This window comes from Vipera ursinii, assembly GCF_947247035.1.
Source record: "Vipera ursinii genome assembly, chromosome: 3".
Classification (NCBI taxonomy): Eukaryota; Metazoa; Chordata; class Lepidosauria; order Squamata; family Viperidae; genus Vipera; species Vipera ursinii.
The window spans coordinates 163,880,928-163,906,767 of NC_139516.1; the positions used below are offsets into that span (position 1 = coordinate 163,880,928).

Genomic DNA, 25,840 nt, shown 5'->3' on the forward strand with positions numbered 1-25,840 from the left:
AAACTTCGGCAGGTCTGCGGATGGCGGTGGCTTGGGAGAGGTGCGCGCGATCCCGGAAGCACCAAAGCCTCAGCCGCGCACAAGTCCTCGGTAAGTTTTTTTTGTTGACTGGAGTATAAGCCGAAGTGGAATTTTTCAGCCCAAAAAGTGGACTGAAAAATTCGGCTTATACTCAAGTATATACGGTATATCTTCTATTTTAGGACCCAATCTACTATTGGTTTTATATAGCTGCATTTAGGAGCAAATATCTTCAAGTGTGACTGTATCAAAAAATATGTAAACTTACATTTGAACAAAGACCCTTACCTGCTGACTGGTTTCAACCTCTGTCCTTCTGAAACGTATCCAGAAGTATAGAAGTGGGAATGCCAATTACAACGGCATGGACAATGTTTATTTTCCAAATATTGTTGAATCAACTCTTAGCAGGCCTAGGTAACATAATAGTGAGATATACTATAATTGCAACATCTGGAGAGCCACAGTTCACCAGTTCCTCTGTAACAGGATGCACACCTGAAACTCCTTCAGTAAAAAAATATAACACTCATGTGAAATATTACATGCATTGTAGTCAGTGAGATTGTTTCTTTATACTGTTTGTTTTTGTTCTATAGATAGGAGTTCTAGAATTTTATTCTAGGGATGTTAGGGATTCTTAATTAGAAGATCAACTAGTGGACAATTTAATCTGAAAATCCGTTTGATCAATTTATATCTAACTTTCCATAACACTATTTCTGGAGTATTGGATGTGTAGGATTACTTAAATATTGAAATATTTAATTTCTAACTTTTGTGTTTTGTAAAGGAATTGCTTTCATGATTTGCAAAATATAAAACCATTAACAACAATAATCAGTTATTACAAATGTTCACAGTATTTGAAGCAGCAAAAACCGGGGGTGGGGAAATCTAGCAGTTGGTAATACTAATACAGTAAAGCATTTGCCGAAATTTCTACTTTGTGGAATATACATATGAACAAAATAACCTAATTTCTTGGGGAAGGTGTTGTTATAGACAGTATTGTTACAAGATTATGGTTCTGGAGCAGCTTACCCTAAAAGACTGTCAGGTTTTTAGCAAAAAATAATTTTCCCAATAGCAACATCCCAAGTCATTTAGAATTTTTAAATTGCTAGCCCAAACTTTGAATTCCATTTATAAATTAGTTACAAAGTTAATTTATAACCTCCATAAATCAAGCACAATCCAAGAGAATAAATCTAAATGATACAGCAACAAAGACACAGAAAGTCTTTGCTACTGTTTATTAATCAACTAGATTTTGTGGTTAGCATTGACAGTCCTTGTTGAGAAGGCCTCTTGAAATTCTCTGTAATGCATAAGATTTATTTTTTTATTTTTTGTATTTATGTATTTATTTCCCACCCTAATTATTTTGAATAAATGACTCAAGGTGTCCAACACATCTTCCTCCTCCTATTTTGCCCACAATAACCAGGGTTGGGGGGGTGGACCTAGGGTGACCATTCCAAGAACATCCAGCTGGCTTTCTTGACTAAGGTGGGATTAGAACTCATGGTCTCTGATTTTAAGCCTGGTGCCTTAATTATTAGACCAAAAGCATTCTCCATGGATGAAAATTTTGAAGATATTTGTTCTGCTGTTTCATAAAAATAAATTAAGAATTAAAATAATTCTCCGTATTCAAGGAGCAAGCACAAATTGTTGGGTTTATATAGACTTCCTGCTCTACTGCTTATGCTAGCAGTGAATATTATCTTCCATTAACAATTTTTATGTAAGATACTGTACGTGCCTCAATTTGAGAGATTCAGACACAGGTGAATGCAGCCTATTAAGAAAATTCTGGCATTCAGGTAAAAGCAAATATTCCATATTCCTATACAGACTTCTCTGGAAGCAGATCTATTGCAATAAGATATACTTTGATGTAAATTCATTTTTATAAGGCATTGCTTATTATTTTTCAGGTAGACCTTGTTTAGAACCAAAGGATTTTAAAACAGAACTTTGCGATCTAAGTCCTTTTGTTTGAGCTAGCTATCTAGGACACTACATTGCATTCTTAACCTCCATTTCTTCCATTTTCTCTAATATTCAACATTCTGTAACAGTAAACATGGATGGTTTTCAGTAGGCTGTGGGAGAAGACTTGCTCCCTTAGGTTTTTGTTTTTTTATTACTAAAGAATTTTTGCTTGTTTTTTTTTTGGTAATTACTAGTTCCATTTTAGTAAGAGATCTTAGTTAAGTTTTTAATAGAGAAGGAGTTGCTGTTGTTTTCATTACAGCAATATATGGTATTTTCATAGACACATTCCTCAGTGTTCAAAATCTTATAGACATTTGTAATACAAAGTTTTATATAAAATGTTCTTCAAAAATCATGGGGAATTATAATTAAAGACTCAGAATGCCATAAAGAAAGAAATCCTTTTTTGGAAAGTAAACTTGAAATGGTAAAGTATTACTTCCACTTTAACTTGTTCGCATCATTGTCCTCTTCCGTTTCCTTATCCATTTTACAGTGGTAATTCAGTTGGGAAAATGATGGCAGAATGAGTGGTGAACCGCAGATTTACGATCATGGATTCAGAGAATAACTATGTAGCATTGTTGTGTTTTGTTTTTTGTTTTTTGAAATACCAAATTTTATTTTTAGAATGCCAAAGAGGAAGGTACAATTAGAGCAACTTGAGCTAAAAAGGGAATGGTGTATATGCTAATACACCAAAGAAGCATATATATAGCCCATATAGTTTCATTCCTTTGTAGGGTAATTTTGAGCCTTTCAATTTGAGAATTTCTAGTTTGCAAACTTAATGTAGCAATTAATTACAAAATGTGTATGTTGAACTTTTTAAAATAAGATAATTAATAATGTATATTAACAGATGAGTTGACTTTGTATTTGGCTGCCCTCATAGAATACAGCATGTAAATTGGTATAATTAATTCAATTAAGCTTGTTCTTTTAACTTTATGCAATTAACTTGTATATGCAGAGGAAATTAACCAATTATAATTTTCTTTTTGTCCTTTTGCTCTTGCACTTGCTATCTTTTTTTTTTCATCAGCCACTTTTGCCTGACATTGATTCATTACCCCCCTTGCCATCCTCACCCAATGGTTCCTTTGCATCTTCAACAAAACTCCATAGCAGGAGGCTTAAGGAGAATAGTAAAATATTATTAGATGGTGAATCATTAAAAAACACCAGTCAAAAGCAGGGTGAGACCGATTTGAACTTTAGCAGGAAAGGAAGAGCTTATTCTATTGAACACGACATGGCATTTAATTATAAGCAGAAGGCCAGAAAAGGTGGAACATTGTTTTCTTTCTCCTTGCAACTTCCAGAATCATTCCCTTCTCTCCTGGATGACGATGGCTACTTATCCTTTCCAAATCTGTCTGAAACAAACATTCTGCCACAAAGCGTGCAGCATTTCCTTCCCATTCGCTCACCTTCCCTTGTACCTTGCTTCCTTTTCATCTTTTTCTTTTTGCTTTCTGCTTCTTTCTCAGTACCCTATGCTATCACTCTCTCCTTTCCCTTGGCTATGTGCCTCTGCTACCTGGAGCCCAAGGCGGCCTCCTTGAGTGCTTCACTTGAAAATGACCTGAGTGACAGTTCAGAGGAAGAGGTGTGTACCTCGACACAGAACACACTTTTTTTGTGTTCATCGTTTCAGTCCTAAACAGTGTTAGAATGCTGCACCAGTAGTCCTTTCAGAACCTCATTTTTGTCTGTGCCAATATGTTCAGATTTTTTTTTTAAATTTTTGTTGTGTTGGGAGTGTAGCTTTGAGCCCAGGGTTAGGCACAACACAAAGTGTATAAAATGATGACTTTTACAAATTGCTTCTAGGTAATGAACGTTGCAAATAGTTTATTTCAAATACAATCCTGAGTTGTGGGTTTTCAGCTGTGAAGTCAGAAAGCATTCTGCTTGCTTTTTGCTCCTTTTATATGAACTTGCATCCAGCTCAAAAATTATAACACTTTAGCTAAATAGGAAAATGAAGTTCCAAATTACTCTTCCATCCTTAAAACGGATTTAGTGTCAAAAAGTGTATTGAAGATGAGAGTACCATACATCCAAACTGAGTTTCTTAGTTTCTGTTGAAGAATAGCCAGGAAATTGTGTCTTATCATTTACTTCAGCCCACAAAATTGCATAGATGCAAGCACAGGAGTAGAGAGCACAACTGGAGGGTGTTTCTATTCCTTAGGTGCTACATACTGTACTTCCCTTACTGCCAAAATTATTTGCTTAGAGCATTTTATTTTAATAAGGCCTATAATCAAAGTGAAGAACGTGCTTAAGCATGTCTAACAAAAAATTATTCTAGTCTAGCAATAAGCCTTTTACAGGATTAATGAAGCCTATTTAAGACAAAATACTGTCTCCTACACACAAGCTATTGTTTTCCGCAACATAAAATTTGAAAACTCAATTGTACCATACAATTGTACCATGAATAATAGTGTCAAATATATAAGATGCAAGTACTTTATGACCGTCTTTTAAATTACAAATTTTTGAACAGAAACATTTGCATTTTGCAAATTGTTTAATTAGAATTACCAATCAACTCAAATAATAATCTGTAAGCATATTTTATAATTCATTACAAAGCAACCCTGTTCACCGCCCTGAGTCCTTCGGGAGAAGGGCGGTATACAAATTAAATAAATAAATAAATAAATAAATAAACAAACCTTGCTTGCCTGCCAGTAAGCTTAAATGAAATCAATAAGATTTATTCTAAATAAAATTGAGCTGGAATGGGATAGGACGGGTTTTCTAGTTTGTTTGCTTTAGATTGGCTTGGTTCAGATGTAGTGTCAAATCATGATTTGGAACTATGCGGTTAGACCTGTGCTTGCTTTAAATTTTATTTATACCAATTCAGTTAATTATTTTGTTTGTGTAGAAATTATAATGTGCCAATACACAGTTCTGTGTGTGCCAAAACACAAGTTTCAGATCAGCAAACTAGTTGGCAATCCTGGGTTGAAAGGCATGAATATTGTAACACCAACTCATGTCATTATATATGAACCAAGCTTGTGATTAGACCAGGACTAACAGTTGTCTACTAGATTACACTGATTTGTGCCTAATCCAGGGTGCTTCTCTTGTTTGGACATATTGCATGATATTTTCTTTTGAATCTTGGCATGTCTACATTACATCAGCAAAACAAAACACAGCAGTTATTAATATAACAAGCTAGGAAAAAAATGTCTGTTTTTAAATTCCAGCAGTAGTTCCAACAAACTTCAAGTTGGTCAATGATCTAGTAATTATTTTCTTGGGGGGGGAGTCTCTTAAAACTGCTTAAAATCTCACTTTAGAGTGCTGCATTACCTCCATGTCTTGAACCCATTTACCTGGGAGTACAACCCATTGAATTGAATAGGATTTACTTCTGATTAAATACATACAGCACCGTGCAATAAAATTCTCTACAAGAGCAGAAGGAATTGCATTCTAAATACTTATAGCTAGATAATAAGTAAGTGTTTTGGATTTGAAAATGTTCTCTCATGTAAAAATGGTTAAAAGAGGATGCTCAAGCAATTTAGAATTTTAAAAGGTAGCAACAAGCTAGCAACAGCTATAACTCTAGATGCAATTTAGAGTTATAGCCAGTAAAAAGACAAGACATGAAGTGCTGGGTCATATTGATATGATGGCACCTAGAGAAAAAGAGATAAACTGCATAGATATATCATATATTCCTTGCAATTTATTTAGGATTCATACAGTAACCTGTAGAATTATGACTGATTCTATTCTGAGAAAAGTAAACCTTCAACTGCCATAATGATTAACAAGAAAGTATTATTCTGGACTGAATGTTTTAATTGTTAACAATGTAATTGCTGACTACAATATGTCTCTATTTAATAGGACGTATTCCCAAATAACTGCAGCATATTAGTTTTAAAATTAATTTTAATTTTATACAGTCACTGAATGGAAATAAACTGTGTGCCCCAAAATAAATAAATTGATTTAGTTGTTTTAATGAAATTGTAGTGACATAAGCAGCTCTTTTATATTATTTATTTGAAACTGTTGCCTTCATTCTTTATGCTATAGATATATTCGACTGCATCTTCCTGTTAATAGGAATTAAGGGAGTTTAGTCCAATAGATACACTGGTTGTTATAAATATCATCATACTAACTATATCAGCAAATTTTGTTTAAATCAACTTTAACAACTGTTCTTGGTAAAGCAATTTATGCTGTAGTTTTATAGCTTAACCGTACACACCAGAAATAGGTAACATTCCATGTCAACAAGCACATTTGAATTTGAGAGCATTTCATTGATCATCTCACAAAATGGCTCCCATTGAAAAGGGAGCTTAGCTTGTTCACAAATAATTGCTTAGGAAATCCATTCTGGACTTGGCTGGTCATAAAATACTGTAAATTAAAATTAAAAAGAAGTAAATGATAAACTGGCAATTTTTCCCTCCACATGCATCCCAGAACGTAATTTGCAGATACTAATGTTCCCACATCCCTTGCTGTCTCAGTGCTACCCTAGTCTTGTAACAGTCAGTTTAATGCAGATCATGCAAGGACTGTGTTAGTGACTAGTGTTTCTCCTTGTCAAATACATGTGAATATAGGCCTAGTAGTTCAACCCAAAGCAGGGTGATAAAAAAGGAATAGGCTTGATTATAACTCTGATTCTTTGAGTAGTAGTTTTTATATTTATACATATGAATGATTCTCTGGAACAAAGACACTACTAGGAACTCTGTAGCCAAAGAGTACGTTTGTTAGAGGTGAGCCCTATATTGCCAAGCCTCTGGATACAGCTTCCAGTCTCTTCTCAATTCAGCATGGCACTCAAGGTCAGGACAAACTTTTGCTAGGGAAATGAAAGAGGTTCATAGAAATGCGCTGATGAACTTCTGAAAATCCATAATCATGTGTAAAAAAGGGGTTTTTTTGTGTGTATTGGCTATGTATGGGTAACTAGCAGATTTACTTTGATGTGAGGTTCCTACCTCTGCTAAGAAGAAAATGAAATGTGTGCAAGTATCTCCCAAAATGTATCCTTAATGCATTTGAATACCAAAATACCGATGCGTTGTGAAGGTAAATGTCTGGGATTGTGCGGATACCTCGTACAAATCCAGCAAAGGAATACCTCAAGAGAAGCAAATAAAGAGGTAGTTGTTTCTGTGGAATGTATTTTGGCAATAGAACCAATAGCCTGGATAATTTTAAATTGGTATCTTGAATGCAATGGGTAAAAAGATATTAGAAGATACCTTTTCAATGCTGAGTACAAAGAGAAGGGAATAGCAAAATAATACAATTTTGTCTGCCTAAAAAGCCAGAGCTCACTTAATTTTATCAAATGTGAATGGCTTTCACTCAGGCAAGCATTTAAAACTATATAGACCTAACAGAGGAGCTCCTATGCAGTTTGTAGTAGCAGCAAACCTTCTAGTAAGAATGATAGGCCAGTAGGAATTACAGTGTCAGCTAAGTGGTATAATGTCTGGATGGAAATCCTGAGATTTCCTGTCAAATGGAATATTGTAGGTTGTAGGTTATCTTGGACAAAAGGAAACAAGAACCGAAATCATGACTTTCTGGGTCATATTCATGCTACAAGGAAATCTTGAGTAAAGATGAGGAAGGATATCAAGCTTTGTGAAAAGGAAGAAACTATTCTTTCCATGGCTGAAAGAAGGTATTTCTCTGGGATATTTTGGGACAGACTACTGTTGCGCAGATGTAGTAAGCATTTTAGGATGATACAAAAACCTCTGGTTGGGCACAGCAGCACTAAACAGATGTTGTAATAAAACCAAATGCAATCTACTTTGTGTACAAATCAAATAATTTCTTGAATGAACAAGGTAAATTGCAATAGAGACAGGCTAATGGTAAAACTACAGCAGCAAGGCAACAAAAAATGTAGATTCCATCCATCTTCTTTTATATAACAGACAGCTGGTATACCGTTGGTTGCCATTTGAACTGTATTAAGATTTAAAAGCACTTTAATGCATGGACAACTTTGGAAATGATAAACATCTGAAGAAATTGATAAGGAAGCAGTGATCCTTTGGGGATGAATTGCTCCTGATAGACTAGATTCTATTTTAGAACTTGGAAGGATTCAACACCGGATAAGCAGGTTGCTGAAACAGGAGATGCTAAAAAGATAAAGAAGAAATCACCGCCGGTATAGGGTTGGCAGAGGACAATTTTCATATACAGTATTATGAGCAGGGTAGACACAGCCAGATCAGCCTTCTTGATCAGTGTGGCTGTAACACACTGGCATCATTGTAATTTATATATTACAAAAACATGATTCACTGCATTTCATCTTCTGGGGAAAGGCTGAATGGATCCCAGTTAACACAATTCATTAGAAAAGTAAAGAAAATGTTTATCTGAATTGGACAGAAACTCAGTTTGCAGAGTAGGTGTGGAAGAACTGGTGTTGCAATAATTGAAAAAATGTGAATACCTAAATGATAAATGTAGTAAGAACCTATGCTGCTAGTGACAAGCCACATGAACACAAAAGGGTTGGAAGTAAGTTTTTTTCTGGAAACCAGCAAAAAAAATGTCATAGACTGCAGCCATGTGACAGCAAGAGCCTTGGTGGAGCAGTGGGCTAATGCCTCCTTAAGTAACACCAGCTGCCTGCAATTAGTGCAGGTTCGAGTTCCACCAGGCTCAAGGTTGACTCAGCCTTCCATCCTTCCGAGGTAGGTAAAATGAGGACTCAGATTGTTGGGGGCAATAAGCTGACTTTGTAATAATGCCGCTTGGGGCCCCCTGAAAGCCCTAATAATCAGGCATATACATAGAATGAAGGCTATTGCTAAGCACATTGATTTGTGCTTAGAGTGTAAGCTGCCCTGAGTCTTCGGAGAAGGGCGGGATATAAATGGGATTAAAATAAAAAAAATAAAAAAGACGTTGCAACCAGTTATAAATACAAGTTGGTTGCCAAACACCTGAAATGCAATCATAGAACTGCAAGGGGGGATGTGGCAGTCATAACCTTGAGGATGGGAAGTCATAACCAAATGGTTGTTAAGCAACTGCTCATTAAGCTAGGACTACCTGTAAGCTTAATGAATGTGATACTTCTTTTTCCTGCATTGAAATAAGAAGAGAATTAAACTAACAATACTGCTGTTCATGGAGGCCTCACAGAAGCATGAAGGGCCAGCAGCTTCCTTGGCCATGAGTGTCTTGTTAGCAGTGGGAGGAAGAAGATGATAAAGGTCAGCAGGGATGGTTGAGTACAGGGCAACCAAAATGGCAGAGATGGGGGGAGATGGGTGAGTGGGGTGGGTTGAAGCAGTCGTAAATGTGCGCAGGCTGCCAAATGTCCTGCTGCCAAATGACCATGGGTGTGCTGCAACAGCTGTAACTTTGAGGACCAGTCGTAACTGCTATTTGTAAGTGACATTTTAACTTTGAACAACCACTGAATAAATGGTCATTAAGCGAGGACTACCTGTAGGTAAATTGTTCTGTCAACTTAATGATTGTTATTCCAACCCCAAAATATGAATTAATACAATTGCATGTTTAATATATTACATCATTTGCCCATGAAGAGGTTCTGAACTACTGTAGAAATAGGTGACCTGACACTGTCCAGTTGTGTAGATTTTCAATTCCTCTATGTCCCAATCAGCATGGCAAGGGAATGTGTAGTTATAATCCAAAACATTTGGACTGCATGTTATATATCTACCTACCTATACAGAATAACCGCTCTGTCTTGAATATTTTCAAACATATTTCAGTCCCTTGGATCATTGTATAACTGTCATAGCTCATAGCCTGACTTTTTTCATAATAACCCCATTCAACATTTTATACATTTATTTTAAAGTATTTTTTAAATCTCTTTGTTGTTCATTTTGAGACAGTATTAATGAAAACAAAGTGTTCATGATACATATTAGGATGTATCAATGATGGATGGATAATGCTGTGCTTTGTTTACTTTGATCATTTCTACTTTCTGTTACTTAAAAATACAATGTTATGTTTTATAAACACTGATAGAAAATATAGCTTTACATAAAAAGATTCTCTTACAGCTAGATCAGATTTAAATATTGAGAAATGTTAATTCTGTTCAAGATATAGCTAAATTTGTTCTGTTTGTGTGTTTGTTAAAACTTTACTAATGCAGACAGCCTTAAAACCATGTGAGAAAAAAAATCTTTGTGCAAATAAGGGGCTAAAATCAAGGGGCTGTTAAAATAGATGTGTATATAGATTTTCCTTCTCTAAAGGAAGAAATTATAGAACAATATTTTTATGATGTCTCATTAAAAGTACTGTACAGGGCTCTCCCCAGTTAAATTATACTTACAAAAGTGCAATTAGCACATTTTGTTGCTTGTTTAAGTCAATGGCTCTCTTTAGAAAAAATAAAGAAAAAATCTGATTATGTTTTGTTTGGCTAACCAGTGTCAAGGATGGCTTAATTGATGTTCCTGCGTATTGCAGAGTATTGTACTAGGTGATCCTTGTGTTCCTTCAAACTTCACAATTTAATGATTTTGCGTAATGCAAAAGCCACTACTTTATACAGTATGCCTTGATCTTAATGCTGTCTGATCTGTTGTTTTGGATTATGCTTGTTTTAAATTATCATTTGTCTGAAAAGAGATTATAATGCAGTTCATGAAAATGTAGATTTGACCGTTCAACCTGTGATTTTGTTTAATTACAAATTGGGTTTATTTCTCATTCTTGTTTTCTTCTTGGAACCTGTCATATAACACAGACTGACAGTGAAAGAACTGACACTGCAGCAGATGGTGAAACCACAGCCACAGAGGTGTGTACTGTTGCTCTGGATTTGTTGTCAAAGAATATATCATATATCTTAGATAATCTGAATGTTAGCATAGTTGATACCGTTTAGTAATGAAAACACTGTAGGACTGAATTGGCCAGGCAGGTGCTATGCATGACTGGCCCTCCCTCAAGTAAGCATGCCCTATGCCATGTAGGGGTATGTCCTATGACAGTGCATAAATAGTTTCTATATGAAAACGTTTTCCACTAATTTCAGTTATCTCTCTTTATATATACATTTTGGCTGCTCCCAAAACATTTTGAGATAGCTTTTAAAACAGTTGCATCTGGGTGGAGGTTTATGCCAGCAGAAGTGTCAATACTTCCTGTATAGATTGTTCATTTGATCAGTATGAACTGTTTAAAAACATTGTGATGATTATTATAGCTATTAAATGATTTTTATTAGTAAGAATGTTTTCTGTTTTTTTCCTACCTAAACAGTCAGATCAGGAGGAAGATGGTGATCTCAAAGCACAGGCAAGTGAAAGAACGCCTTGTTTTTTTGTGTATGTTGTTCTCCATAGCTAAAAATTCTTGTGTTTATTCATATACCCACAATATTTGCAAACATTACTTAGAACAACATTTTTACATTCTTTGAATATTGTGGTCCTCATGTTTTCCTTTTTTTTCCAGTTTTTTCAGAATAGTCTGATTAAGCGCATACAGGGTGAAAATGTGTATATCAAACATAGTAATCTTATGTTAGAGGTTGGTACGGGTATATATTAGTGCATGTATTCTACGTGTTTTAAATATAGTGGTTAAGCTGTGAATTTGTATATGATGCATGATACGTGCATTTTTTACTTGCTAAATAAATCAAATTATTAATCCTGTAAGATTAGGATGTTCTGTTATACTGTTTTTTAGAACTGTTGCACAGTCTGTTTCTAGAATGTGTGTGAACTATGACTCTCTTAAAAGTATTTGATGCTCACATGAATGAGGACTACTTTACACATTGCATATTGAAGTGTGCCCAGGAAATGTTTTCCACATACAGAGCAATGTACAGAGCACAGGTGCTTCTGAATGCACATTAATATAGGCTCAGTTGGCAGGGAGTTTGGATTGGCTGGCAACCCCTAACAGGAATCCTACCTAGTAGCAAATGCCCTTGCCACATTGTTATGTGTGAAGTGTCCTACACCTGTCATTTAAAACACCAGTTTCCCAAGAGTGTTGTGTTAGTGCTGTGAGAGCTAATCTCATCAAGGCTTTTTTGCTGATTAACTTTGAAAATTTATTTGTTTTCCGGTTGTGTTAACTCAGAGAAGCTAATATATATATATATATATATATATATATATATATATATATATATATATATATATATATATATATATATATATATATATATATATATATATATATATATATATATATATATATATGTGTATATATATATATATAATGCTGCGTTCCCCTTTCTAAAATCAGGAACTAGATAAAACCCAGGAAGATCTGATAAAACACCAGACCAATATAAGTGAGCTGAAACGGACATTCTTAGAAACCACTACAGATACCTCAGGGACTAGTGAATGGGAAAAGAGACTTTCAACGTCACCAGTCCGGCTTGCTGCAAGACATGAAGAAGCCCCTATGATTGAACCACTTGTGCCTGACGAGGTGAGTGCTTATCTGCCTGTTTTTCAAGACTCTGTCTACTCCAACAACTTTTCTCGTGGATTTTAATGATAGACATCTTATCCTTTAGACCAAAGAAGATAAAGAAAAATCTGAAAAACGTATATTTTTACAGAAGGAAAGCACGACACATCTTGATTCTCAGGTAAAGAAGAAAGTTTACATTTTATTATCGAAAGATGCTACATCTTAAAATGATAATTTGATAAATACATCACATTTCTTTTGGCAGTGCATTTTTAAAGGTTTGGTTAATATATCACAAAGGTTTCTGATTTAGATTTGTTTCCAGATTTCTTTGCATTTTATGTTTTCAGAGCTTAGAATCTCATCATTGATTCTCTGGACATCTGCATATATACATGTTTAAACATCTCGGTGAAAATAATAACCAATATCAACTGCTTTTAGAATCCATTTTCATTTTAGCATATATATATATATTTAAAAAATTCGATTTGCTTCTACTATTGTAGCAAATATATTTTCCAGATGTGTTTATGGTAAAGAAGCATGCTAATCAAAATACTGCTTGAACTTCTTCATTCTTAGGTGTGCAATTTTCATTGTGCAGGCAGAATCTTCACAAAAGACAGCAAGAATCAAATCTGTACATAAATATGTTTATATAGAAGTAGGGTAGGATCCTGCAGGTGAATGCACTTCATGTATTCCTGTATAGCTTGATCGAATTCAGAAGATGCATTTTTGGCCTGAATGGAAATATTATGCGGACTGGAAATGCTAATAAATATTTCCAAGATTGTCTAGTGTATTTCCATATATGCATTCATATATGTAGTAAGGCAATCCTACCTAGAAACTTTTATAAATCATTTTTAAAATGAGGAGGTACTGAATTAGAAATGAGCTAAAACATAGAGTTCACCACTACCTCTACAAGGCATATGATTATATAAACAGCAAAATCTTTAGGTGCTTTTAGAAAAGCTGTATTTTCAATTATTCTATCTCAAATCTGGAATATTAGAGGGGATACCAGTATTTACTGTTTTTCACTTGTAATTCTGTCTCTCTAATCACCTGCTTTTATCTCTTTTTCTTAACTAAATGTTAAGGAAAGCGGCAAGCTGCACCATGAATTTTTAGTAGTAACATTTTGGACTGTCACTCAGGAAGTACTATTAAATACATATTCTTGGAAGTATATGAAATTGATGGTTCAGCATATGCTTGCAATTGAATATTCAGAGTATAATGTCTTGATTATTTATATAAAGTTATAAAATGCATTATGTAGTGAACAATTGGATAAACAGTGCTCTGTAACATTTGCAATATTTTAGAGAGTACAAAATATTTTAATATTTTAATAAGCAGAATGATTCACCTTCATTTGTAAAATATTTTAAATTGTTTCAAGCACATAACTTCACAGAACTGGGCTTTGAGTATAAAGCTACATCTTCAGATGTTTTGGGAATGTTTATTGCTCCAAACAGTTCTATTTTGCACTTAAAACAGCAGTGTTTTGTGTTGAAGAAAATTAAAAACTAAATGATTTTCACCCCCTAGGTAGCATTTTTTAAAAATGTGTAAAAATATTAAGCTAGTATGGTGCCCTTTGCTGTATTATGTATTAAACTTAGTTGTCACAAGTTGAAATATTAAAACTTGCATTCTGGCTTATGAAAAGACTTTAGAAATGTATGTGTTAATTAAGGTAGCTACTGTAACCACCGAAAAGGTGTAATATTTTAGCTTCCTGACATACAGTAGAAGTAACCTCTTAGTTGTTCTAATTGAGCTTTTATATTTCAAATATAGGGCACTGAGGATTGGGTTATTGTAGACAAAGTACCCATTGAGGTAGTTGATGGTGAATCGAAAACCATTGTGACATACAAATTAATGACTGTGAGCAGTAAAACTGGTGACATCCCACCCGAGCTTTTAAAGCACAGTATCACTGACATACAGAGCTTTGAGGACTTGGAAGGTGAATTGCTTTCAAAAGATGATGATAAACAGAAAATGTATACCTTAGGAAAATCCTATGATACTGTTTCTGGAAAAATCGTAACCATGACCACTAAAGTAAAAGAGGGAGAAAAAATGGTCCTGCCGTCATTTCAAAGCACAGAGATGGCAATGCCAGAATCTGTGAAAGTCGTTCCTGTAGTAGCAGAATATGAAATTCTAGAACCAATAACTGATGAGAAAGCCAGAAGATTATCTGATGCCAAAAGGAGGGTCTCTGAGTCCTTGACACCAATTAAAGAAGCAGACTCCAGACTACAAAGTCCAGAAGAAGAAAATGTAAAGAAAATACTGAAAGCAGATGAAGATTTGCAGTTGCCCGAGATGGTGGGACGGGTACAGACAGCCAAAGCTGAGAAATCGCTTGAGAAGGAACAACAGAAAGGAGGAGAGACTTTTGGTTGGAAAACTAAGCCTGAGAGGAAACATGGCAGACAGCCACCTTTCACTATTGCCACTGCTCACTATGTCACTGAATCATCAGCATCAAAAGTAGTGGTAACATACAACTTTGACCCGGTTTAAGAATTAAAGCATGACTTTTTTTTAGGCGATTTCTGCACTACCCCTGCCTCTTAGTCCTTTTGCTGCTTGGCCTTAATTTGACAACAGCCAACCCAGCTTTTTTATTATTTCTCCATGATTTAAATCAATTAACACAATACAAAGCTGACATTAGGCGTTTAAACTAAAGATCAGTCTTACTGAAACGTAGTATGCTGCTACTGCTTGTTTTTGAAGAGAAAATAATGCTTTACAAGACCAGCAGAACCCTAGCCCTAACCACTTGCTTGTTTAGATTACTACTTAGATTCTGTACAGACTTTTGCTAATTTATTTTCCATTATTTTCTCTTTGTAACCCTGCCACATTTCCTCCTCTCCTTTGTCTTTGTGTCAGTTAACATAAACTTTGTATGTGTGTGTGTCTTTCGCTTTCTGTGTCCATATGCGTATGACTGTATATTTCTCTGTCTGTTTAGACAAAACAACTCTCCGATGAAAAAACCTTGGATGGTTCTGGTATCTTCACATTAATAGAATCTGCAAGAAAACCAACTGAGGTCATAGGAGGGGTTACAACTACTTCACATAGCTGGGCACAGGTGGCCATCTGATTCATCTTTAGATTTTAATGATTATCCCTTGATGGGTTATGGTATTATTTTATAGTAACACTGAGTTTACCTTTATTATTTTGCACATAAGTATCTTTAGGAACGGTATGGAAAACATTAATGCACATGCTGAGTATTTTTTCTTCCTAAAGCTGTACATTTAAACTTGAAGAAATTCAGAAATGGGAGGTAGTAGTCAGCTTGTTACTCTTGAGATAGAATTTAAGTGTATGAAAGATAAAATTGGACTTCATATTTATTAGCGATATGCAGATATCCAGATTTAAAGGGCAGAATATAATTTGGAACATGCTAATGTGAATGTACATGTCAGGTACACCTTACGGCAGTTGCATCTTTTTCCTGATCACATGACCTAATTTGGTTTAAGGTACTTCCGAAGCATTTTGTATTTTAACAAATAGTTCAAGCATGCCACGTGTAAATCCAAATCACATTTTGCCCTTCAAACTGAGGTCTCTTCAAACCCTCAGTCATGTTTGATGGTCTTTAATTGTAGATTTTACACATTAGCTTTTAATATTAACTTGCCTTTCCTGCAGCGAACAGAAACACAAACTGATCAGGAAAAGAAAGCAGAGGAGCAACAGCAGGAGGCCATCAAGAAGGTTGTGCAGGAAACTTTAATAGTCAAGGAGAAACATGTGATGAGTTTGCATGCAAGTGAGGATGCTGCTAAGTTGGCTGGCCTTCAGCTGGATGCTACAGCACAGACAATATCTCATGTGGCTTCTAGCATCAAAGGGAAAGAGGGCTCTGCTATCACTGAGGGGGCTAAAGAGGAAAAAGCTGCAATCCAACAGGAAGAAACTGCTACTATTTCTCATGATCTACAAGAGGAGCAAAGTAAATCGGCCCATATTTTGAATACGCAAGAAAGCAAACCTCTTTTTGAGGTAATTAAACATGTCTAATTTGCTGATTCTGAACAAAAAGATAAACTACTGTATACTTCTTTAAGGAAGTTATGCAATGCATCTAACATTGTTACTGTGAGCAGTTTGTTTCTTAAGGCAGCTTCACATGCATTTGTTCTTTACTTGTTGTATGGCTTGCAAGTTCAATTTGTCCTTTTCATGAATTGTCACTGTTTGGTTTAGTATGAGATTTAAATGTGGCGACATGGCTACTATATGGTTACGGCTAGCAGCCTAAATAACTGTAGTTACGAGTACAGCCAGGGCTTCCCTTGATGTGTGAATATAGACTTAATGGCTAACTTAATATAAAATAGCACATAGCCCATCTGGAAGGCATGTGCATCCAAGGCAGGATGCATGAATTATCTTTCATAGTGATTTCTACTGCTTCATTTTCTTCCATCTCTCTCAACTGGTATACATGCAGATGTTAAAACAAAGTTTGCCTTCCCCTTTAACTCCTGGGACTCTCTGCAGATCACATTGAACATTTTAAAAATTAACCAGGAAGCAACGCAATGCTTCTTCAAAAGCATGGCATCTTGGAAGTTTATTGCAATGTTCATTTTACATTTCTTTTTTTCTTTTTTTTAATTTACTTTTTAGCATCATATGCACTCTTTAAGAAGCATTTTGGACTAAGTAATACAGCTTAATGCTGATACTAGAACATATTTTATCAGAGCAAAGACTGAAGTATAATCTTTCATGGAAAAATCATTACCCATTTCTTTATCTTATCTACTTTCAAATCTGTAAACACTTTCCAGCTTGAATGTTCTGATTGTAAACTCCCATATATGACATCTTTTCATGATTTCAACCCTGTTTTAACTACTTAAAGGAAAATAAGCTTATGTAAATTTGGGCTACAGCAAAATTAATTTAAGCTTTAAATGAAAATATATATATGCTATTTAAATATGTTCTCAATTTAGATCTAAATGATGGTAAAAATGCTGTTTATAAGCTTATGTACTTTTAAGATACTTGTTAGGCAAGGGCATTCATTTACATTTTACTCTGGATTACTAGAAAATCAAGCACTTTTAATCTGTCCCATGTTTACATTTCATTGGAACAGTCACCCATTGTGAAGACTGAGGCAGTCAGTTTTGGCAGTGCTACAGGTGCAGAGAAATTGGAAATTTCTATGAAAGAAGTACCTGTTGTCCATACTGAAACAAAAACTATTACATATGAATCCTCTGAGGTAAGGTACTAAAATAAAAACATTAAAAAAACATAAGCACGTTCTATGAACAATAAAATTTGCACTCAAGCTAACAGATTGGTGACAAGGGCAACATATGTAACAAAATTAAACTTCATTTGGACTAAGAACACTCTAATAATAGATTAAGACCATTCCAATCTTATTTTATTAAAAAAAGATTATCGGTAATGTTGCAAAAAAAGTTTTGTTTTTATAAACATTTTTACAGACTGAAAACATTTTTGGTATAATATTAAAATATTGAATACATGAAAAATACCTTCATAATGAATTGAATTGACAGGTTGAATAAAAGATGGATACAATATTGCTAGTATTTTTTTTCCTGTCTTGTTTTCAGTCCTAGACAAGCTGACAATTCTATCTGCACTTGATTATTGAAAGAAATGAACTATTTAAATTCTACTACATAGTAGAATGTTTGCCAACTTTATACAAATAACTCCAATCTTGAATGCATTAATCATTTCATATTTTTTCTTAGGTGGATTCTAGTGCTGATTCTGAACCAGGAGTTCTGATGAGTGCACAGACTATTACTTCTGAAACTACTAGTACTACAACTACTACACATATCACCAAAGTAGGTGTATCAGAAATTACGGTAGTTTTATTCAATGTAGGGATAGGTTTATTATTAAATATATAAATATCTGAGCTAAAGAACTAAAGTAATCATTTATTTGTTGACCATGGAATAGAAGCCGTAGTTAGGTATGCTTTTTATAGCTTAGTCTCATTTTAGGAATGTATTTTAATACTTTAAAATGCAACACAAAAAGAATAAATTAAAAATTGATCCAAAGTTCTTTATAAACTGATTCCAAATTTTAGGAGTAAAATTCAACAGCACACTGACATCTTGAAAAGTTTCAAATCCATTATGTTAAGAACATTTAAACCATTACTTGGGCACATATCCAAATTGTATGCATTAATGTGCTTTTCAGCATAAATAGATATCACTTTTTAAACATCCAGTGAATTATCTATCCAATAAATTCCAAAAAGTGTTGTTGTGATGCAGTTTCTGTTTAACGTTATGAGAGAAAACATTATGAGAGAGAAATCAGAAGCTTGTTCCTATTGCACATGCATATTGCATATTTTCTCATTTGGTATTCTGAAAATTAAACAGCATATCAACCATGTGTATTATTTAAATCTGGACTACCATTTTGCATTTAGCAAGCTGCCTTTAAAAAGAAAAACATGGAACATAGAGGCAAAAACATTCTAATTTCCCATAGGGGAAAAAAGCAGTAAACATCCTTTGACAGTATCTTGAGGCCTTAGTTGCTTTTTTTCCCCCCTTTAAGACGGTGAAAGGAGGCATTTCAGAGACAAGAATTGAAAAGCGAATTGTGATAACGGGTGATGCAGACATTGACCATGATCAGGTATGACATGTAAGCTTCTAAAATTGGCTCCAAATTAGTCTATTTTTCTGTAAGCTTAAAAGTCTATTTTAGTATCAGCAGGTCTTTAAAGTATATTGTAAAATGTCTATTTTGAGTCACATTTCCTCATTTGGAAATTGTAAATTTAATCATGAATCTCTCTTCACCTTGCTACTGATCATGCACGTACCACCTCCTTCTCCTTTCTGCCCTTCTGTGGTTTCCTTACGCTAGGCGCTGGCTCAGGCAATTAAAGAGGCCAAAGAGCAGCACCCTGACATGTCAGTGACCAAAGTAGTGGTACATAAAGAGACAGAAATTACACCAGAAGATGGGGAGGATTGACTACAGGTAAGATGACAAGAATTTTTTTCCAGGCACTCACAGACTGGCATGTGACAAAGATCATTCCTTCTCCCTGAACCCATCATTATTCCTTTCTATTTATTCTTTCTGGCATTTGTACTATGCTTTGTGGAAAAAAAGAGAGAACGATTTGGCTATTTAGATTAACTTTATAGAGTAGAACATTTTCTTTCTTTATGTTAATGCCAGTTAGAGAAATAGGAGAAACCCATTTGCTTGTGTCTGCTTGCTAGTTGCTAAGCATTTTCCATGAAGTAGCTCTGTAGTTGACAATCTTGAAGATTGCTTATGCATAGTTTGTGGGCAAAAAAGCATATTCTCTAATTGTAAAATACTGTTTTGCCTGAGAAAGCTTGCAAGTATGTTGAACTGAAATACCAGTATTTAAGTTTCAACTGCAAAGTTGTTTGTGGATAACCTTTTTAAAACTGTTCATTTTTCTAAGTTTCCTAATATGTTCTGGCATTTTTTATGATTGTTTCTTAAAAGGAGACAATGACATGCAATTTTTTTGTTGCTGTGATTGAAGAAAGGCATGCTGACAAATTCTTGCTAAATTAGCATTGGAATGTTAAATGCAGTTACTATATGCATGTGCTAGAATGTTTGGCATACTAACCTGCTATTGCAAGATTTAGTGACAGTTGCATAGTCTACAAAAGCTGAATATTGTGTGTAAAAAAGGAGATGGCTTTTACTTGGTTTGAACTTCTAGTATAATCTTAATTTCAAACAAGTTTTCCTTGTGTGTGTGTGTGTGTGTGTGTGTGTGTGTGTGTGTGTGTGTGTGTATTATGTGTTACTTCATGAAACATTAGAATTTTCAAAAATCAGTTGCTGTAGCTTTAGCAATATGTGAGGAAGATGAAAAGAGAGAAGAAGGAACAAAGATGAGTCTACAAACAGCCTGAACAACAAATTAATGGAATTATTTGTAGCAGAACATTTGGGAATGACAAGTATATATATAGCGTACATATAGCAGTTATTTTTATGCCATGTTACATATGTTATTAACTTATATTGAATCAAGGCTTTTTCTACATGGCCAGTAATAACTATTTTGTTAGTTATCCCAAATATCAAATCTTTCCAGTGTATATACTTGATATCCTTTCATTACAGATGTCAAAAATTGAATCTGGAACATTGTTTATAAATATAGATTTTCAGAAAATAGAGATCTGAACTCCACTTACTTTTATGACTCATTGCATCAGGCTCAAAGAGTTCTTTTGTATAGAAATATTTGTCATTATTTTCTGTGACTTTATTTACTATTTTAGACTTATTATTGATGGAATATAACTATACTTTCTCTACTACAGGATTAGAGTAGCTTTCTATGAACTTCATCACTGGGAATATCAGAGCCTATATGGAGTCTTGGTTCTAACCCAGCTGACTTGCATCTCTCCAGAGAAATTTTCAATGTGAAAGATTTTGATTTTAATTGCTAATTAAGGACAGTGGCAGAATTCCCCCAGTTACACCAATTTGAATCAGCTTTAGTAATCGAATAATTGCATGAAACAACAAATTACAAAAAAGCAGCATTTTTATTTTCCTAAATCAACTTTACATCTAAATGGCACGTTCATCAACAGTTAAAACAATTGTATTATGCTACACATAAAACAGCTCATGCCTTTACTATTATTGAGAGTCTAAACACAGTTTCTTGGAGTGCAGAGTTTTGTTTAGGGAAAATCAAGATCACACTACAATACTAGAAGCTGTACAGGTATCATATATATATGTTTTATTACATTAGATGTGCCAATAACATACTTTGTTCAACAAATAACTTGAATCATATACTTGTTATAATTTGGTTTTATTATTCTTGTTCTATAAACAATGGTGAATCTCTAACCTTATTTAAATGCTTATAAAATATGCTTTGTTTATCTGATTTGGGACCCTTAATAGCTAATGATTCTTAGAATTGTTAAAGTTAGAAATCCTGCCGTCACTTTTCTAAAGTCTCAATCTATAAATTTGCATTGTGATTATTTTGAAGAAAATGTATATTTTCCTCAGCATCTCAGATATGTTCTTTTGAAAACATGATTTTTCAAAACCAAGTCCTGTCCACTCTCAGAAAAAGAAGTTTCTTTTGCAAGTCTAGTCAGTGTTCCTTACTTAGGTCAGAGTTAAGCCTTAAACCATACAGAACACTTAAAAAGCATTATATCATTTTTATTATCACATCAATTTAAAGGGATCCAATGTTCTTTATGCTGTCAGTTTCATCACAATACATGGCGAATGTATGTTTCTGCATAGTAAAATAAAAGTGGTAAATGCACCTAAATTTGTACTGGTCTGTGTCTAAAAATGTTTTTGCTATACAGTATTTAAATGTTGCTACTATTTGTATAAAAACAAAAGCATTTAATATTTTAAAGAGATGTTCTTTAATACACTTTCAGTATGGTTTAGGTAGGTACAAATAGAAGGTCAAGGAAAACTGAAAGAAATTGTAAAAACTAATTCTGTCTGTTCAATTTTGTACATACAACTTCCCTTTGATTTCTTCTGTATTATAAATCTATGTACTGTGTTTCATGTAAGTTTAATAAGGATCATGATCAACTAAATATTTTTGAGCATTAGCTTTAAAAGATAGTTTTGTATTTTATATTCTAAATCTAGCCAGAATGCTCCAAATGCTATATTGGAAGAATTCAATATGTGTTTTGTGATCAACCAGTGAAATGCTGAAGTATTGTGCCTTTCATGTTGAATTTAGTTGCTCATTCACAATTCAGGCATGATATCTTTCACTGAAGAGAAGATGTAATAAACTTCATTTAATAGGCTTTGAAATAATGGAGTATCTAAAATGTTATTTTTGTCAATAATAACAGTATACACATTGTCCAGCTCAAGGCTATTTAGGATAGAATAGGATAAGTATTTTGAAATAAAAAAGAAAATCTATAGAGAAAACATATAGAGGCTTTTGCAGGTATGTAGCCACATGTCCAGTTGATATTTTCAGTGCCTCCCACCTATTATTCTTATTACAAAACAAATGAAAAGAATTTTAGTGGCTAAATGTTTTACTCTAGGCACAGCAATAAATCATAACCTTTCATTCACACTATATTCTTACTCTAGAAGCTTTTAATTATGACAGATAAGTTGCTTTATTGTAAGTACAACCGAAGCCGTATAGTCAAAAGATCAGTGCATTGCAGAACACAAAAATGAACCATAATTGTAGTATCTATTTTCTCCAGAGTTTAAATTCTAGGCCCCTTTTCTTCTATCTGTTTGTAATAATGGAAATGAGACTATTCTCTTCCTAGCCTTGATAGTGGGAGATATACAATTATGTCCCCCCCCCTCAGAGAACCACTCAGGTGCTTACCTTAATAGCTTCAGCCTTAAAAGTAACCACTATAGTTGCATTGCTATAATAATCTATAGAAGTGGTTTTAAAAAGGCCAGACTGTTATGAACATTGTGGTTGTTTTACCATTCAGAAAATTGGCATATCTTCATAGAGCTTGCAAAGTCAAAATGTGCTTCCATTTGGCATGTTAGTGGTTTTGGCCATGTTCATGATACTTAATATATTGGAATTTGTTCTGCATTATTTTGTATTTACTTTACCTCAGACAACTTTTGGTTTGGTTAAATGTGGTATTTTTCAAGACCCCCGGTGGCGCAGTGGTTATAATGCAGTATTGCAGGCAAACACTGCCTACAGCCTGGAGCTCAATCCTGACAGAGGGCTCAAGGTTGACTTAGCCTTCCATTCTTCCGAAGACGGTAAAATGAGAACTCATAGACCAGGGATGTCAAACTGCCAGCCCGCAGGCCGGATGTGTCATGCCAAAACCACGCCCACCCCATTGCCGGTAATGGGAAAAAAGTCGTGTCACTTGATGTTGTGAATTTGACACCCCTGTCATAGACTGTTGGGGACAATATGCTGGTACTGTAAATGGCCCAGAGAGAGCTGTAAAGCACTATTGGGCAGCATATAAATCTAAGTCAGGGGTCTTTAAACTTGGCCCTTTTATGACTTGTGGACTCCAAATCCCGGAGGAATTGTGGGAGTTGAAGTCCACAATTCAAGTTTGGAGACACCTAGCCTAAGTGCTATTGCTAATGCTAATCTTTTAATAGAGTTATTTTTCATAATACATTGATTACTCATGTCTTTAAAATTAGTACAAAAACTAATTGATACTTATCTAAAAGTAAATGTACTTCATTCAGAACATTCTCCATAAGTTTCAATATGTCATTTTTAAAGATCTAGCTATATATATTAAATGACATAATTGTAAACATTTTACAAAGGATTAAATTCTACTTAACACAATTCACAAGGGAAGCCCATTTTAGTAGATTTGAGAGTATCCATTATTCCCAAAATCCTTTGAATCAAAGGATAAGTCATTTGGATGTTATGTAAATTAAACAATTTGTATTGGACTTTATATTGTGTCCAAGGCCCATGTAGTCAAAATATTATAAATTAAGGTTTCGTTGTACTTGTAAGTAAACAAGCAAATGATTGCGGTTTATTAAAATTATTGCTATAAACTCATAAATATTTCTCTTTGAGATGCTAAGTTATCCTACCCGACATACTATTATAATTTTGGGTTCAATGCTCATCTAATCATTTTTTATTTTTTCTTGCTTTGGGCTTCATATTTGTGCATGATGTTCGCTCTTTGCAACACAAGTCATCTTATTTTCCACAGTGAAAAATAAAAAATTAATCTCTTAAAATCATTTTTATCCTAATACACTTATAGTGTATTGAAATAAAGTACCCAAAGATGCACCAGGATCTTTGTTATTAGTGTTGCCATAATAAAATAAGTTTGATAAAGAGGAAAAAAAAGTGTTTTTCAAATAATAAAGGTGTTGTGTTTTGAATTTGGAATAAAGCAGCTCTACCTGAAGCTTTGTGTTTGAGTGTTGAAATATTCCTTCCATTCTAAGAACAAAAACACTTTAAACATTTCAAGGAACTTGGATATAGCTGCAGTCCCTTATTTCTTTCTTCAGGGCCTCGGTAATAGTGGTAATTCATGTTGTATACTGCTAAAACTCAAATTGAAAAAATAGGCCTAAGCACTACAATTTTTAAACAATTTTAAAATAATGAAAGTCCCCACAGAACACATTAACTTGAAAAAAAATATTCAGAAAGAAGTCTTTTCTATTTGTGTAAATAAAATCTAGTTTGATCGGCCAATTGTAGGAAACAGATCAATAATCTAATATTCCATTCAGTATCTAAGTTATTTATTTCTTAAAAGTTTCATTAAAAAAAACTTGAATACCTCAGGGTAGTTTCTGTAGCATCAATTTGTTCTTTCCTGATATTTTTACTTGGCCCTAAGAGTGGTTGAAGGCTAGGTTAAAGAATGAAAGGGTCTGGTTTTGTTTTTTGATTATATAAGTGATAATGTTACCACGAGATGTGAAGCACACATGCACTCTGGCTAAGTTGAAACAAGGATGAAAAATAGTTCAATCAAATACTCCTAACTTTAGTCCAATTGCAGTACTTGGGGGAGTTGGAAGATTTATTGCTACTGCTTGAAACAGGCAAGGATGTTTCATATTCAGAACAAAAACCTGAAATTTGTTTTGTATCTGGAACACTCAAACCATGTAACAAGCTATATTTAATTTAAAATATGCTGAAGAAAGGATACCTTGAAGTGACTGGAATAGTTAATTGCTAAACTATACCAGCAAATTACATATCCAAATCTGTCTTTCCGGAAACTAGAAATCATGGTTTGTATAATAAAGTTACAGCTACATTAGTAATTTTGCAACACTAGAAACAGTATTATGACTGTTAAGTGTTGCTACAGATATACTGAAAGACTACAATTCTAACCACATGATTTAAGAAATATGCTGTAGTGAACATAAACACTTAAAATGTGTTCAACTGCTGTACTATGTACGGAACACTTTCCTCCAAGGGATGAACATGATAAGAATGCTAGGAAAAGCAAATTAACTGGTTTAGAAAAACCAAATGGTATTCTCTACTAGAATAAGCATGAAATGCACAATGATAATTCAGTGTTGGTGAAGTTGTTTTTTGTTGGAGGGGTTGCAAATTCTGTGGAAGAAAAAAATAAAAAGTTATAGCCTATTGACAACAATTGCATTTTGTCTGTTTTTTGTTGGTATAGAGTCCACACCATACAAAGTAACTAAAACAAGATCAATCTTGTTTGAA

The 25,840-nt window shown here is 34.1% G+C and overlaps 1 protein-coding gene across 15 annotated transcripts in view; it reads left to right on the forward strand.

Moving 5' to 3' along the window:
• The window catches only part of EPB41L3 (erythrocyte membrane protein band 4.1 like 3), a 95,619-nt gene extending 70,257 nt beyond the window's left edge, over window positions 1-25,362 (forward strand). For 7 of the 15 annotated variants that reach the window (XM_083358737.1, XM_083358741.1, XM_083358739.1 and 4 more), the window contains exons 13-24: window positions 10,811-10,864; window positions 11,329-11,364; window positions 12,331-12,522; window positions 12,611-12,685; window positions 14,329-15,039; window positions 15,524-15,646; window positions 16,222-16,575; window positions 17,684-17,812; window positions 18,321-18,419; window positions 19,156-19,236; window positions 19,471-19,587; window positions 20,931-25,362. In XM_083358737.1, the coding sequence (XP_083214863.1) occupies window positions 10,811-10,864; window positions 11,329-11,364; window positions 12,331-12,522; window positions 12,611-12,685; window positions 14,329-15,039; window positions 15,524-15,646; window positions 16,222-16,575; window positions 17,684-17,812; window positions 18,321-18,419; window positions 19,156-19,236; window positions 19,471-19,581 (1,965 nt within the window). In that variant the 3' untranslated portion in view covers window positions 19,582-19,587; window positions 20,931-25,362. The remainder of the gene's footprint in view (window positions 1-10,810; window positions 10,865-11,328; window positions 11,365-12,330; window positions 12,523-12,610; window positions 12,686-14,328; window positions 15,040-15,523; window positions 15,647-16,221; window positions 16,576-17,683; window positions 17,813-18,320; window positions 18,420-19,155; window positions 19,237-19,470; window positions 19,588-20,930) is intronic. The other 8 variants (XM_083358743.1, XM_083358744.1, XM_083358731.1 and 5 more) reach the window with 8 other exon arrangements.
• The last annotated feature ends 478 nt before the right edge of the window (window positions 25,363-25,840 follow it).